Source organism: Kryptolebias marmoratus, linkage group LG18 (genome assembly GCF_001649575.2).
Source record: "Kryptolebias marmoratus isolate JLee-2015 linkage group LG18, ASM164957v2, whole genome shotgun sequence".
Classification (NCBI taxonomy): Eukaryota; Metazoa; Chordata; class Actinopteri; order Cyprinodontiformes; family Rivulidae; genus Kryptolebias; species Kryptolebias marmoratus.
In genome coordinates this window covers 579543-596116 of record NC_051447.1, presented here as the reverse complement: position 1 = coordinate 596116, position 16574 = coordinate 579543, and the positions used below count along the sequence as shown (strand labels likewise).

General features: G+C 35.2%; 1 protein-coding gene across 2 annotated transcripts in view; it reads left to right on the top strand.

Annotated features, from left to right (window-relative positions):
* Nucleotides 1–16574, top strand: part of nlgn1 (neuroligin 1) — a 591335-nt gene that overhangs the window by 161210 nt on the left and 413551 nt on the right. The window contains exon 2 of one of the 2 annotated variants that reach the window (XM_017431531.3): nt 8145–8204. The exons of the other annotated variant lie outside the window; for it this stretch is intronic. Coding sequence (XP_017287020.1) covers nt 8145–8204 — 60 coding nt within the window. The remainder of the gene's footprint in view (nt 1–8144; nt 8205–16574) is intronic. 2 annotated transcript variants of the gene reach the window in all.

Below are 16574 nucleotides of genomic sequence, written 5' to 3'. Positions count from 1 at the left end.
AGACTGTAACCCCAAATATCCAGGTCTAAAACATTTGTGTCAATAATAAGTAATGATTAAAAAATTTGTTCAAATCTGCCTAACTTTAAAAGTTTATTCCAGCAGAATATTTTCTAAATGTTGGTGCAGCTCTCAAACTGGGTACAAAGCAGGTTATTGCTGCTGTGATGTGAATTTCTCAAATTGGCCTCGCAAACTGCAGTAACATGGCTTGCTGGTTGCTTGGTTGCCAACAATCAGGATTCATTCAGACTGCAACTGAAAATGTGTCTATTTTCTTGCAATTTTAAGTCACCAAATAGTCTTCAATAGTTGCAGCCCAGAAGGATACTACCTTATCAGAAAACGTTCTGTTCAACATGAGTTAAACACAGACAATGTGACTATGATGTAAACTGCACAAGCTCTATTCCAAACTGGATTGTAATTAGATAGAACTGGTTTGAATTGGAACTATTCTGAATTCATTTGAACTGTATTAATATTTAAAGAATATAAAATAAATTAATTTATTTAGTCTTGTTTATGTTATTTTTAAAGTGCCCTGAGAGGATGTTGTTGTAAACTAACAAAACAATATTAATTTCAGTTCATTTAGATGTAGCATTGTGTCAAATTAAAGCTTTTACTTTTGAAATATAGTCACTAAAGGCATATGTGACTCAGTTTATTTGATATTGCCCTCATGTTGTCAAATTCTGACTGGTTACCTTAGTCCTTTCTGTTCCTCTATTTTTTGGACTTTAAAACCTGTCATTTTGTCTTTCAATTATTCTTTATGAAGATAAGACAAGATATCAAATGTGCCAGGGGCTTTTTATTCCCTCCTAACCATGGGTGTCAGTAATTGTCTGGCATTGAGTTTTTTTTTTCTTTTTTGGTGTTGAATATAAAACAGGCTATTTTTTCTTCCAAATTAAACCTTGTTTGTTGTTTTCAAGAAACAACAAACAAACAAACAAACAAAAAAAACTGCAGTCTGGCTTGTTGCCATATTTAAAAGAAAAAGTGGGCTGCAGCCCTTGCAAAAAAATGAGCATGTTAGCACAAGAGGATAGAACAATGATGCAGTGACAAAAGATAAAATTTCAGGTTTCTAATCAGAGCTGAAACCAGCTGAGCCAAAGGAGGGTTAGAGCAAAAGCCCCTCACTCAAATCCCAGTGGCAGGTAGGAGGGTAGAGGCCAGTGTCAGGACCCCCTTGTCTCTGGACAGTTTAAAATTGACACATGATTGTTGTATGATGTCCTTCTTTATGTAAGTGTGTGTGTGTGTGTAGGTGTGTGTGTGTAGGTGTGTGTGTGTAGGTGTGTGCACATGAGATAAGAGCTGTCATGCAGCTGTCTTGGCTGCTCTGATCCCTACAAATCCTCTGAATTAAAAAAAAAAAGATGCCGCTGTACCAGCAACACATGTACAGTCCAGAAAGCAGCTACATCTGTCACTTTTAATATTCTCACAAGCTCTGAGTTGCGTGTGTTTAGACCATTTATTTACTATGAATGTAGCTATTGTCTGCAGCCAAAGAGGAAGGTGGACAATTATGTTTTTCTTCATGTCTGTGTAACATGTATCACTTGACAAATTTTAATTGAATTCCCAGGAAGTCATTGTTGGATGTACCTTTGCAACTAATTACCCTTTGGAGTCACTCCAATTCAAAATGTCTGCCAAAGCAAAGCAAACCTAGCAAACCCAAAATGCCTGTAAGTCAGCTAATTTTATAGATATTGAGCTCAAATTTGGTGCAGTAGTAGCTAGGACTGACTGATCCCCAAACAAGCTCCAAATGCTACTTGTGTAAATCATTTGCTGAAAACTTTGGCATTAACTTTTGGATTCACCTTTGTGTGTTAACAAAATACCTCACAAACCAGTGGATGGACTTTTATTGAACAGTAAAAAAGTAATCACTGAAAATACTTCTGTAACTGATAGCTTTTAAGATTCAACCTGATCTCAGGTGGCTGCCAGAGCTAAGCAAACTTAGAAAACAAAAATTTGCTGTACCTCAGTAAATTTTACAGATACAGACCAAACCTTTGGTGTGGTAGTAGATAAGGTTCCTTCACAACAAATATTCTGAGCACTAACAGATTACACAATAGGCTTGTTTAAAAAAAGTTATATGACAGAGTTTTAAGCAAATATCACTTTATGTTGAGAAATGACAGTTATAGCCAATTTTCTCAGCAGTCTCATGCAATTTTGGAATATCTTGCATAATCTGTTTGCGCTTCGAGTATGTGTTGTGAATGACTTTCAGCTACTACCACATACAATTTTAGATCAATATCTGTAAAACCGACAAAGGCAATCAGTTGCAGATGTTCATTCAATGATTACTTACTAAAAGTTTACAATCTATCCAGTACTTCATGAAATGTTTTGCAAACACTATTTATTTCAATAGTTAAAGCTAAAGATTTAAGCAAAGCTCTTACATGATGTGTAGCACTTTAAGTACAAGCTGTGAAAAGTCAATCCAAGTTATTCATTTGTGAATGGATGTCCAATTATTTTCTGAAAAAAATCATTAAAATCCATCCAGTGATTCATGGGATATTTTGCTAGCAGAAAGTGTTAACTCTAAAGTGCTAATGGCAAGATTTCAAGCAATTTGTTTGCATTCAGAATATGGCTTGGGGATCTGTCTCAGCTTCTACAACATTAAAATTTAGGTCAATATCTGGAAAATACCCTGAGGTATGACCATTGTTGTGCTTTTTAAGTTCAGTTTGCTGTGGTGGCCAATTTCAAATGGATTAATTTCAAAGGTTAATCAGTTCTAGATGTACATCCAAAGATTACTTTCTGAGAGTTTCATTAAAATTTGTCCAGTGGTTCATGGGACATTTTGGTAACGCAGAGGCACAAAAATACACATGGGCAAAAAGATCATTAGCTACTTCACCTTTTAGAAGTAAGAGATAATGGAAATAACACATTTTATAATATATGTAAATTTTTCGATGCTAAAATAATTTTTAAAAAGCTCTTTATCAATTACTATTGTGTAGCGTTTGGTAAAGACAAACATTATGGATTGTTTGTCAGTGATCTTTCTATGCAGGGTTCGTTTTGTGCAGACGACCCTAGACAGCAGTTTCTCTGTTCACATTTTAAAATAAGCGACTTTTGTGTCTAGTGCTTATTCAGCATATATAAGAAGCACAGTCAGCTCTTGCTTATCAAATCACTTGTCAAATTCACAAAGAAGGGTTGGAAGAGTGCTTTAGGACAAACTCTGTGCAGGAAACCTCGTCTTTTTAAAAGTTATTACTCAGAGATAGTTGAGGAGTTTGGGCCTACGAACAAGAACTTTTGATGCATTTATAAACCTTTTAAAGTTATTAATTTGTTACTTTTTTTAAGTCTACTTTTAATATGGACATTTTTTTAAAAATCAACTACACACAGAATGGCCAGCTGTATAATCAAACTGCATTGAAGAAGCTTTCAATAACCTTGCTTGCTATAACTGATTTACACAATTGCTTAGGTCAGAGGTCCGCAAACGCTGGCTTGAGGGCCACATGTGGCTTTTTAGCCCGCTCCACTGGCTCTTTGTGGTTTTGAGAAAAAATAATGTAAAAATGAATTTTATTGATTGATATGATAAACGATGACAGGAAAGGCTAGTTTACCGGTTTTCCTGTCCTGGATTTTGCAAATATGTGAGTAAAACTAAAATATAAGGAGTGTAACATGTTAATCAGATTACACTAGTAGTTTATTGGACATCTAGCTTCTTTATTAAGACTATTTCCTGCCACACAGTATAATCTATATCTAAAATTCACAAGAAAAGTACTTTTTTTGAACACCTTCAAGGCAAATTGCTTAGAAGAAAAAACAGAAAGTGCATTTTTGCAAACACAAAATGAGTTACCGAGATAAGGGGTTCTGCAAAATAGATGACAAGTCAATTTGATAATTAAAACAAATTAGAAGTAAAAGCTTTCCTTTCATCAAAACATAATTAAAGTTAAATTAAATACTTCTGTCAGTCTGCCCTAGGGCAGCTGTGGCTACAATGTAGCTTACCACCATCAGTGTGTGAATGAATGGGTGAATGATTGTAGTGTGAAGCGCCTTGGGGTCCTTGGACTACATAAGGTGCAATACAGGTGCAGGCCATTTACCATTTGCCATTTAAATAAATGTCTCTGTTTTAAATTCAGAAGATTTAGTAAGTTGCAATTAAAGGTACTCATTGTAAACTATAAAATTAAAAATAAAAAAGGTTCTCCTAAACTGAATTAAATGGTGCAGTCTGAATGAAAGCATTTACTCTAGTAGTTTTTTAGATATATTGATATGAAATTCTAAAATGTGGGTGCACATTCAATGTAAACAAAGAACTCAGATGAATTTGCTGAAAAGCTTGAGTCATAAGATTGACCAACACTATGCATGCTGTTGTTTGTATAGGTAAACAAATATGGTACAATCAGACAAGGTAATATCTTGTAGAAGAATTTTAGGTGGAAATATAAGAGTGAATCTTCTGTTAAACTTTAAAGATAAAAGAAAGATCAAGTAAGACATATGTCAAGAATAAATGTCAGGCAGATTTAGAAGGCATTTAGATGATTTTTTTTTTCTTTGTGTCTTCGTCTATAAGTTCAGTGGTTCTCCACTCTGATCTCTTTGGGGCAAAGCAGCACACCATCCTTGTTAACGTGTCTTGACTTGTGGCTTGGATAGTCTTCAACAGTCAGTGAGGGGGAGCTGGATTCTTGGATGAAGTACAGGTCTTCACTCCTCCACACTTTATTGGGTTGCTGCACTAAACGACGACACATCAGTTTGTCATGTTACTGTTAGAATGATCTTTTTTTGTCTTTAAAACAATCTCATGTTTGTAAATATCACAGCTCCATAGACTTGTGTTCAGGTGGTCCTCTTCAGAGTGAAGCTTCAGTGTACTGGACCTTTCATATTGTAATAACTCCATAAATAATAGTGCAGCTTAAGTTTAGTGTGGGCCTGCCCCTCCAAAAAGGCGCTTTGAAAAAAAAGAAAGTGTGTTTTAAAATGACTAATTTGTTTTGAAGATAGTGAAAAAGTCAATTGTGATTTATTTCTACTGTTAGTATCAACATTTGCAGGCCTTCTGGAACAAAAACATAATGTTACATGGAATTTAAATTAATGCATGTTCTCCCTGTGCGCACGTGGGTATACTCTGGTTCCTCCAGTTCCTCCCACAGACCAAAAACATGCATGTGAGGTTAATTGGTAACTCTTAAATTGTTCATAGGGGTGAGTGAGAGTGAATTGTTGTTGTCTTGTTTATCTCTATGTGGCCTTGTGATGGACTTCCAACCTGTCCAGGTGTCCCCTGCCTCTTGTACAGAGGGACCCGGAAAGGAAAAGTGGGTAAATAAAGAAAATGGATGGATGGATAGATGGATGGATGGATTGACTATTAGGCTACCAAACGACTAGCACAAACTGATCAAAGTGTTTTGCTTTTTGCATTATTAGTATCCTTCTGTCATGGATATTTTATTCACACATTGCACAACATTGGACAGAAAGAAAAAGCTAAAACTAGCCTTTTATGTTGTGGTTAGGAATATAAACATAAAAATAACAGTTTCATGTTATGTTTTGGTTAAAGCTACAAAGAGCCACTGCAAAAGAACCAAAGAGCTGTAGGATGCAGGTTGCAGACCCCTGATTTAACTAATTGGTTCAGAGGTATTGTTTTTTGAGAAGTCAGTGCTTTGTAATGGCAGGAAGTAACATCACGGTAACTTTCTGTGTCTAAAGCAGATAGATGTGTATGGGGTTTTACAAAAAGTGTGAGACTTATAGTTGTTCAAATCTGGGCTGGTGTTTTGCTACTTGAGTGTAAAGTTTTGCAAACTGTAGGGTTTTTTTTAGAAGCAAACATACCTTTAAGAGTTGTGGCCTCCTGAGGTTATTTGAAGGACAGTGTGGTCATTTTCTCATCAGTTGATGCTGTTTGAGGCCTGGTGGCTAAATGTTCTGAGACTCATTGCTTTATATGTGTGTGTCTGTTTGCGTGTGTGTATGTGTGAGATGACCTGCCAAATGTTACTGTTTTTCTGTATGCATGCTTCGTGTAATCTTTTGTTCAGACTGCATGTTTTTGAAATTTCTAAAAGATATCTGTCTGCATCCCTGATTTTTTTTTTTAATGATGTGTATATTTGTAGCTAGTTTGTTTTTGCTAAAGATGGCTTGAGTTTATGATCATACAAGATACTTCAATAATGGTGACATGTTGGTTTTATTAAAGAAGAAGCACCTGACCTCTCCCCCTGTAAACCTGTTAAACTTCCAAATTCAGTCGGGAAAATAGCAAAAACACAAAAAAATAAATTGTTTTAAAAGGAAATGAACTCAAATGATTTTCTGGGGAATTCAACCAAGCAAAAGTGTCCATCTTTTTGTTTTTATCTTATCTAAAATGTTTGTCCTTTTGTTTTTCTTCACACTTTTTTTTTACCTTTATTTTGTCAAATTAGCTTTTTTTAACCTGGTGTAACCATAAAATACATCATTCGAACTAGAAGTGTAACCATGCATGTATCCATACCGAACCGTAATGGCACATGCGCCTTAGATGAATTCAGTAATCAGACAATGGATACATTCAGACAATCAGTCATCTCTGTCATCCCCAGTAGTGCACTCATGTTTTTTTTGTTTTTTATCTTCCTAACTGCCAGACCAAAACTTGAGCAACAGAACTCCAAGCCTTTTCGATTCATGTGAGGAAACTGCAAACACTTGTGAACATTTTGAGACATTTTAAAGACTCCCTTGTGAATGATATTTACCAAATAATCTCCAGCAGTCGCAGCCCAGATACTGCCATTAGCAGCAGCAGCTACCACTGGGTGTCTTTTCTTCTTCCCTCTGTGGGTGGAAACATATATACAACTTGCATATAGTGTGGCACTGAACAACACCATTTTTTGCCATAACTTCAAAGAAGCAAAGTACTTCCAAACACTGGCTTTCAATGCAGAAGAAGTTTGTATGTCTCAGTCATGTTTCTGGTGTGTGCACACCATAAACTGTCTGGGGGCTGCACTTCAGTGTTTCACCTTTTACAGTACATTACAGTACCTTAGTAACATAACAAAATGTATTGATTTTTGACATTTTTAAACCAATTCAGAATTGTAAATATCTGTATCAAGATGCATCAAAAATAGATTATAACCCCCATCCTTACATTACATTCCTATTTGTAACATTGCTTTACATCTTCAGAAAGGATAAGCATTTTAACATATTTAGAAATTCATACATTTGCAACATTTCCCTACTGTTTTGTTTTGTGTAGGTCTGAATCCACATGGCATGAGAAAAACTATGGTTTGTTGATGGTTAAATGTATATTCTCTAATCCTGCATGTAAACTTTAATCCAAAATCTTTTGTTTTGAGCTTTCAAATCATTCATGTCTAACAAAGAAAGAATAAGAGGACTTGCAAAGAAGGCTGATGTAAAAACATATTCAGAGAACTAAGTCATGTGATGCAGACCATATTCTTCTTTAAAATGGCCTTCAATTTGTGTTCCCATCTGGTTTTCTTTTTCTCATCAGGATAAATTCAGATACAGTGACCCTGCAGATAAGTTTTATGAGGGAGGGTAGTTCACATAAAATATACACACTGAGCAGGAAACAGGTGGAGATGGTCGCATGCTTCTATTAAGTGCTCTGCCATTAAAAGGTACTTCTTATTTTACAGACTGTTGTTTTTTTCTTCAGCTACAAAGATCATTTTTGTAATGGGTAACATGATGCCTCTGAAATGTATAATTCATGCTGCTTTCTACACTGTTTTAAAGAGTTTTATGTCTTTTAAACCTGTGAATCTATCTTCAGTTAATTCTTCATTTTTACCAGAAAACTATTTTTTACCTCTTTTTTGTAAACTCTCTCTTTTCTTGCCCTGTAACTAAAACAACTCCTAAACGTCGAATTTCGACTGTTTACATGTGAAATGTTCTCTGTTGGAGGGAGAATTTTTCTTTAAAAAAGTGCAATAAGAATTAGAATCACTTTCTTATCTTTTGAGAACATCTTTTGAAAGCTGTGTGTGTTCTTGATCACCTTGTTTTCCTCCATCTTCTCCTTCTTGGTCCTATAGGTCCCCTTACAAAGAAACACACTGATGATTTAAGTGATAGTGACCGCACGGACGATGAAGGTATTTTTTCCCCCCCCCAATGTCAATCTGATTTGCATGACAAGGGAAACCAGACTTACCCTTTCTCCTCCAATTTTTATCTTCTTTGATTTTCTTACATTTCTTGTCCTTTTTTTGAAAGAATGGACATTTTCTTTTTGCTCTTTACTCGTAAACTCTTTTTGGGCTGAATGTGTTTTGTCCTTTTCAGCTTGATGTCTAAAGTTTACATGTCTCTCACCATTCTTAGATATTAATATTGTTACATAAATTTTCTGCTTGGATTTGCCTTTTACTTTATTTTTTTCCTTACTTTTCTATGTTGCATCCCACCAGAGGATAGAGTAACTTTACCCTTCAGCCAGCTGTTATGACATTTTTGCATGGATTTTCTTTTAATTTACCTAAATGTGGTCATGTTTAGAAAATGTAACTACTGGCTAGCTGGCTTGCATATTATACTAATAGTTACACTTTTTTAAGTTTTGGGCATCAAATCAAATAGATGTTTCCACTGATTGTAATATTTTTGAAGTGCAGCATGTTAATTTATGATTTGGCAATTACATCCAAAAGTGTCTAAACAAAATATAAACGTTGCAACAATTTAATATATCAAAATATTATCTCAAAACAAATGTATCTTGTCTAAGTGGCAATGGCATATTATGGACTCTTAAAAGAAAAAAATAAAATTGTGTGTATTTGTTTTCCAGTTTTGAAAAAAAAAAATGAAATGTTGAGAATGAAGTCAAAATGAGAGTAAAGTTTTTATGTTGGGATAGAAAGGGTAATCAAAAACCAAAGCAGCATTAATGCAAAGACCGACAATAATGTGTGGGTAGTGGTTTCATTAACTTTATGCTGCTCCGTCCACTTTCATCAATCCCAGCTTCACACTTTTTATTTTGAAGCAGAATTTCAAATTTTGACTGCAGCAGTCAGCTGGTATTAAGATCATACATTATAGGTCAGATAGACGTGTATTATAATACACAACAAAACAGTAAAATAAACTGGTAGTATATGATGCGTGTCAAAAAAGTGGCATCTCCAATATTTTCTATTATCACCCCTATGATCTCCAACTGATGCTCTGTGCTCTGGCATCTGACAATATTTCTTGACAGTTCTAGTTTCAAGCGTTGCCACTCCTGAAACAATACATCTTTATGTGAACATGCTCCCTGCTTAGACATCCAGGTTCCTGTAGCAGCTCTTTCTTTATGCTTTTATTGACAGTTCTTCTCTTATTAGTTGTAATACCATTTTATATTAAAAGTGGATAAAAAAAATCATAAGCTGTTGAAAGTTTTTCAGAGATATACAACCCCAAACCTTGTGATTATAAAAGCGATGACAAAACAAAAAGTGCCTGGTAATCCATTGCTTAGAAAACTGGTTATTCTGGTGATGAAGAAAAAAAAATACACATTTTTTTTAACAGCTATTGGTAATTGAAGCAAGCAGGATCTGGTTTATGGACACTGCAATGTTGTATTTTTGGAACCCGAATTGGCACACTAGAGATGTGGAGCTTTAAGTTCCACCTCCTCTCTTGCACACAATCACGGTGTTACGTGTTTTTTTTAAAACATTAAATAACTAATTACAGCTAAATGTATTATTATTATTATTATTATTATTATTAATAATAATAATAATAATAATAATAATAATAATAATAATAATAATAATGGAACATACAGCAGCATGATAAAAACTATGTGGAACAACATGAGTCAAGATGTAAAAAAAAAGAAAATATTAGTGGTGTATTTTAATTTTATAATAAGGAAACATCCTTTTTATTTACATGGCTGTAGCAGGACTTAAAACTTGTACTGGAAGCATCCTGTGGGGATGGACATGTTATCACCTACTAGGACATTTTATTTGCACTGCTTTCTACGCTTTCACGTAGAAACCTCAGCAACATAAAAAAAAAAAAAAAGAATATCTAAACAAAAAACTTTTGTTTATGATCTGTAATCAGTTCTGTTCTGTACGCAGACACAAATCCACACATCTGATCAGAATGTTGACAACGATCAGAAAATGGACAAAAATGTGTCATCTTTCTTTTTCCATATTCAACCATGAACAAGAACTTTACACATCATGTTTTATATGCAGTACTCCCGTTTTTTGTTGTAAAATAGAAAAAAACCAGAAGCACATCAGCACAAACAGTGTTAGGATTGGTAAAGTTTTTAATCATGAAGATTAAAGCTGAATGATATTTTTAAAGTGTGAAAGAACTAAATGCTACATGCTAACAACACTAGTCCTGATCAGCTGTTTTAATAATGAGTTGAAAACTTACTTATCTGTAATGATCATTGTTATTACTCGTATTAATCACCAAATAATTTAGTAAACTCAGTAAACTCTAAATGAACAAATATTAAAACGGGTTTGATTAAGTGCAAAGTTTTTGATAAAAAAAATCACAGTTTCTTTGTTGGCTGTACAACTGTCAGATCACAATGTTTAAAGTCCTCAAAATTTACAAAATATTTTATCTCCCAATGAACCCTTCTCCATCCTTTCTCTGAGTTGTACAACTCACAGTGAATGTTTTGGTAACAATGTCTGAACAACAGTCTTTGTTAAATTTATGAGTGTCAAAGCTACCAGCTCTATAGAAAACAACAGCACTGAGACTAACACTGGAAGAATGCTTCACAGTTTACCAGAAATGTCCTGGTTTAAGCAAAGAATAAGGTGAATACTTCAGAACAGTTTAAAAAAACAAGTCTTTTAGCCCAAACATCTTAACTTACTTCTGGAGATGAACACATTAGTCTCAAACGTTCTATCAGTTTAAGCTGCAGTATGAGTTCTAGCATAGAATGTTATTAATACTAATAATATAAGCTATATGCTCCAGGTGATTTGAGAGTATTCTAAGATCAACTGTATGTGTGTATGTTTGAGACACTTATTTTGAAGGATTAAAAGAAATTTTGTTGGTATTGTGACAGTAATGAGCCACACCTCAGACATGTTCAGGAAAAAGTGCTCTGTTGTTATTTCGTAAGTTACTTAGTAAAAGTGCACCCAGAACACTTGACAACATTTGGAATAAGAAACAGAACAAGTACAGTCAGGTTTGGGTGCCCAATCATCTTCAGGCTTAGTTTTATTTTTGAAACACCACCTCTACTACTTCTCAACAATTCCACTTAAATTTTGACATAATAATGTTAATCTCAAAAATGAGAATCCCCTCCCACAAAAAAAAGTAAAAGAACATCCTAATTGTTATTTGTGGCATAAATTATCTTAGACATTTTGTAGTAGACATATTCTTTGCTATAAAGGTAATGTACAGTGTATCAGCTATTGAGAAAATATTCCATTTGTTCCCTTTATGACACCGTCTTCTGTAAATTTAGCTTTCTATAATCTGTTCTAAAACTGAAGGCTGTCTCAGTTTGTACAGCTTGACAAAAGGCTAGTACTAGTCTGTTACTGTTGTGCAGATATGAATACTGCAGAAGCACATATAGAGCTATCGGTAACCTAATTCAGTAATGTTTAGTAATGTTTAAGGCTGAACTGAAATCAGATCTCAAAATATTGACTTTTGATGTATGCTATTTAGTCAGATGCATCCACACAATATTGCAGGGACCCATATTTTTTACCTAAAAGTTAAATAAACCGTTTTTAGCGTTTAAGTTAATAATTTCTGAAGTGGGTGATTTGTGGGGCGGAATTCATGACAAACGCACTGCCATGGCTGGCCAAGAATGCCGCTACTGTCCAGTTGTTTACTAGCGGAAATGGAAGGAAAAGCCTTTTTTGAACACAAAGTAATGCCAGAAAGGTTTGTGGGAGTAATGGATATACAACCATACCAGTATGAACCTGAACCAATGTCTGGATCTCTGGAATCGGATGAAATCTCTTCAGATTCGAATTCTGATGATCACCAAGACTGTCATGGCTGGCAAAACAAGGCACATAACAACCAAATTGGGAACATGGAACAGTGAGAACCGATTACCTCCAGATCACTGTCATGACATCAGTACATAAAACTAAAAATCAACATAAAGACGGCAGGAGAGAGCTAATGTTGCTAACTCAAAGCTAACCCAATGTCAATGATGCTAACTGGATGCTAGCTTGTAAACTATGTGAGCGTGCTCCAGAGTAGCGTTTATGAACTCTCACATGAGAGTAACCTAATCAACAGCAGTTGTTTAATCACACTTGGATTGTTTATATATTTTCATCAATAACAAACTGCTCTGAATCACAAACTGATCTCAGGCTGTCGGCCTGTAAGCAGCTCATACCTTTTAATGACAGTGCATGCTCACGTCACGTTTGAAGTAAAACTTTTTGTTTCTTGTCTCCTTCTCTGTGGAGATGTCCTCCAATCCATTTATATTTCTTTTAAAATTAAAAATAGTTAGAACTGCTGCTGGCAAAGGGTTCTGTTTTTTTTGGTGAAGTTAGTCCACTGCAGTAACGAGGATCAGAGAGGTTCTTCTCTTTGATTGTATCCGAACCGAGTTCTCATAGTACTTCCCACATTGGAGCTTATGGATCCAAATCTGACGAAGGTTGTTATCTTTCGGGAAGGCAAAAAATGAAACTCCAGAGGTATTTTCTGACCGGTCCGAACATATATTTCCAACGATAAAATGATCTAGAAATTAATCTACAGTTCTTACATGCTGGTAAAGTTTTAAACACATTTATTTCTTCATGAACTCTAGGAATAACCAAATAAATAATACAGAAATTAAAGGTCTAGCATATTGCATGCTGCCTTTTAAGGCAGAGTTTTAAGCCAAAATCATCTTGTGTTGTTAAACAACAAAGTTCTAGCCAATATGACCAAACCTTGAATTATCACAACATCACAAAATGTCACACTCAGAGTATGTGTTGTAAATGATTCTCAGCTAGTACCACATCTTTTTTTTAGGCTAATATTTTTTTAGGCTAATATCTCTAAAATTGACTAGGTTATAGACATTCTTGTATAATGTCAGTTTGCTGAGGTGGCCAGCTTCAATTCCAAAAGATAATTAGTTGTAATGTATATGCAATGATTATTGTTTTGCAAGTTTCATTGAAATTATATAATTTAGGAGCAGACAAGTACACACTGTTCACCCTTGTCTTTAAGCAGCAAGCAATACAGCCAACTAAAACCCTGCTGCTTCTGATGCAGAAATGAAACCTTTGTAAGCTACAACTGTGTGCTTAAACTTTAGACTTAATACTTCAAAAAACAGACATTTTTGTTTGATTGTTATGAGAAATAAATCTGTTGAAAAGTCACATCAGGAAGAAATTGTTTTTGAAAAAATCCTGAGACAGAGTCCCAACCCCTGAGGACAGCTGCAGTGCCATTTTAATGATAGGCAGGTCTAATAAGGCACCTCAGCTGTATAATGTCACCAAGTAAATGGAAATTCCATCCAAATAAAACTTCCAACCATCTCAATTCCTTTGATCTGTGCCGTCATGCTGTTTTTCTGGAAGCTTGCAAACGTATTGGGACTCACAAATGCTTCCTCACACACACACGCACTAATAAGATTAGAGCAAGTCACATAGCTCACACAGATCTATTCAATAAAATCCCAGCAAGCTTCAAGTATTATCTTGATAAAGGATGCAGGGCAGACAACTAATCTGGCTTAATATAGAGAAAAATATGCCTGGGAAAATATATCCTTGTAGAAACACTCCATCAGGCCTGCTATATTAAGCCACCTCCCCACCCCCACACATATACCTCTATTTTCCTTGCCCCGTTATTTCTCAACACTCTTAACATCTGACCTAATATTGCCTCAGCGATATGGACAGAACTGTCTTCACCACCCCTCCCCCTAGCAAACTGTGCATTTTACAGTCTCTTTAAACTCTATGAAGCTGGTGTTTATAATCCTTTTTGTGCTGGGAATAAAGATGCTAATGGGAGAGTCCCTGAGAGCGAGGGATTTGCTCCAAGCTCCTGTTTTTACAGCATGGAGTGGTTAAGAGTAGGGACGCCATGAATGGCAGAAATTGCAATACTCTTCTGAGCCTCCTGGTGCCACATGCACATGCAAAATCTAAATGATAATAATCTTCCTGTTAATGAAGTATGTAGAAAAGTAGTTTGGGAGGGGATGGGGGCTTTGCTGATCCTGGAGCCAAAAAAGTATCTTAAAAAACCTCATAGGGTTTCATCAAACTACCACCTGGACTTATAAAAAGTGCAGGCAGGAATGAAAAGTTTATATCTTTTGCACCTATTCAAACTAAATGCTATTCTTTTTTTTTAAATTAAATTTAGAAATATGAACACACTAGATCTATAGGAGGTAGTGATGTTTATGCCTCTACCACCACTCCAAAGAACTTGTTTCTAGTCCTTCACCATGAGAAGCTGAATAAATTATTGATCACATGGGACGATTTTCTGAATTAGCTCTTCAAGTGGCTGAATGAAATCATCAGATGTTTTCAATTGATAAAAAATTTGTTGTATCTCAAATACACACACACAACGTGAAGGGGAGTAGAGCTGTTGTGAGCTGCACCATCCAGTCTTGCGATTCATCCATCCGTTTTCTTTTAACCGCTTCTCACTGTGGGAGAGGTGGTGTACACCCTAAACAGGTCACAAGTCCATCATAGGACGACATAGAGACAAAGAACCATTCACACCTCAACCTAACATGTATGTTTTTGGTCTTTGGGCGGAAACTGGAGTAAAGCCACGCATGCACAGGGAGAACATGCAAACGCTACCCAGACAGGCCTCAGGCTGGGAAGTGATAACTCTAACAACTGCACCGCCATAAATTTTTTTTACCCAATTTTCTTGATATATTTTGTGCATTATAATGACAACTAAAACATATTTTTTAACCCAAGAGGACTTTGTTTTCACATATATTTTTTGCCAAAGTCCTATTGATATCTATGATTTTGTTTCTTGCAGTTTTTCTTTAATTTTTATCTTCATTGTGTGATGTACCACTACAGAAATTCATAGCAAAGTATTGCCAATCCGGCTGCACATTTTGGTGTTTAATTTGCATGTTTCATTTTGAAGCTGTGCAGCAAAGACAATACAAATAGGATAGTAAAAAGTTTGCTTCAGTGTCTATGCCTTGGCACATTTGCTAAAAGCCTGTCCTATCCTAAATATGATAAATATGTCAGGGGGAATTAATTGTAATGGTAAAACTGATCATTGAGAATTCACTACACATGATTTTAAAAAGACAGGAAACTCTGCTTCTTATTTATGTTGTTGGTATGATAAGTTCTCCTGACTGGTAACTGGAGAGGACACCAAAGCTGTGCCAGCAGCCTGAATTTTCTTTAAGAAATGTAAAGCACCTGATTATTTTTATCATAACCTGATCCTTCAGAAAGTAGTGATCTACTTGCAGATGGCATGCTACTTAATCTCAGACAATTTCCCTTCCTCATACGCATTCCAAAAAATACTTAATGGTTGACTTTCTACAAAATTGCACCACACTTTCACATGTTTATATTTTAATAGCAAAATGTATTTCCTCACTCTTTAAAAAATTGAGTTTATGAAGAAACTTGAATCTGCCTGCCTGTTTCCAATCAGTGTGATTGAAAATTTGAATCAAAACTAAAATAATTAGGATAAACAGAGGAACTCTGTAATATTGGAGCATTACAATAATTACATTAAAATTAATTTGAACAGCACTGGTTTCAGTAATTAGCTTAAATACACTATTAAGTCATTTAATTTAAGATGAGGGTAAGTGAAATCCTTCAATAGCTAAATGAGGATTAATTAATAAATTCTGAAAATGGAGGGAGCATCTAGGATTTAGATTATTTATTTAGGCTCTGACAGTTGAATTTGGAACCAATTGAATGATGCCTGGAAGCAAAAAAAGAGGATAGTATAAACCTAAAACCTGAAGAGACCTTGGGTTTAGTATCCATGGGGATTTGGTTCTGTTAGTAAAGCCAGGTAAATGCAAGTAAATCCATCAAATGCTCACACAGCCACAGCAGTTTTACTCTAACCTCACTTCATTACTGCTGACCTTCAGCGCAGAACAAAAAGAGGCAGCTATAACAGCCACGTTGGATGTGTATCTCTGCAGCAGAAATTAATTCTTCTTTTCATGTAATACTTGAAAACACGTCCATTGAACTGTCGCAGCACAAAGCTTCCACAGGGAATAGGAAAACTGGACAGGTCATTCAAATTTAAACAAAGGTTTCAATTCTTTTTTTTTTTTTTACAGAAACAACTAAAACCAAGAGCATTTTCATTAATAACAAGGGTCTCAAAATCTTATCTCATAAGATCTCAAACATTGGGGTTGGGGTACTTGTGGATATACCAATATTGGACTAGATAACAGC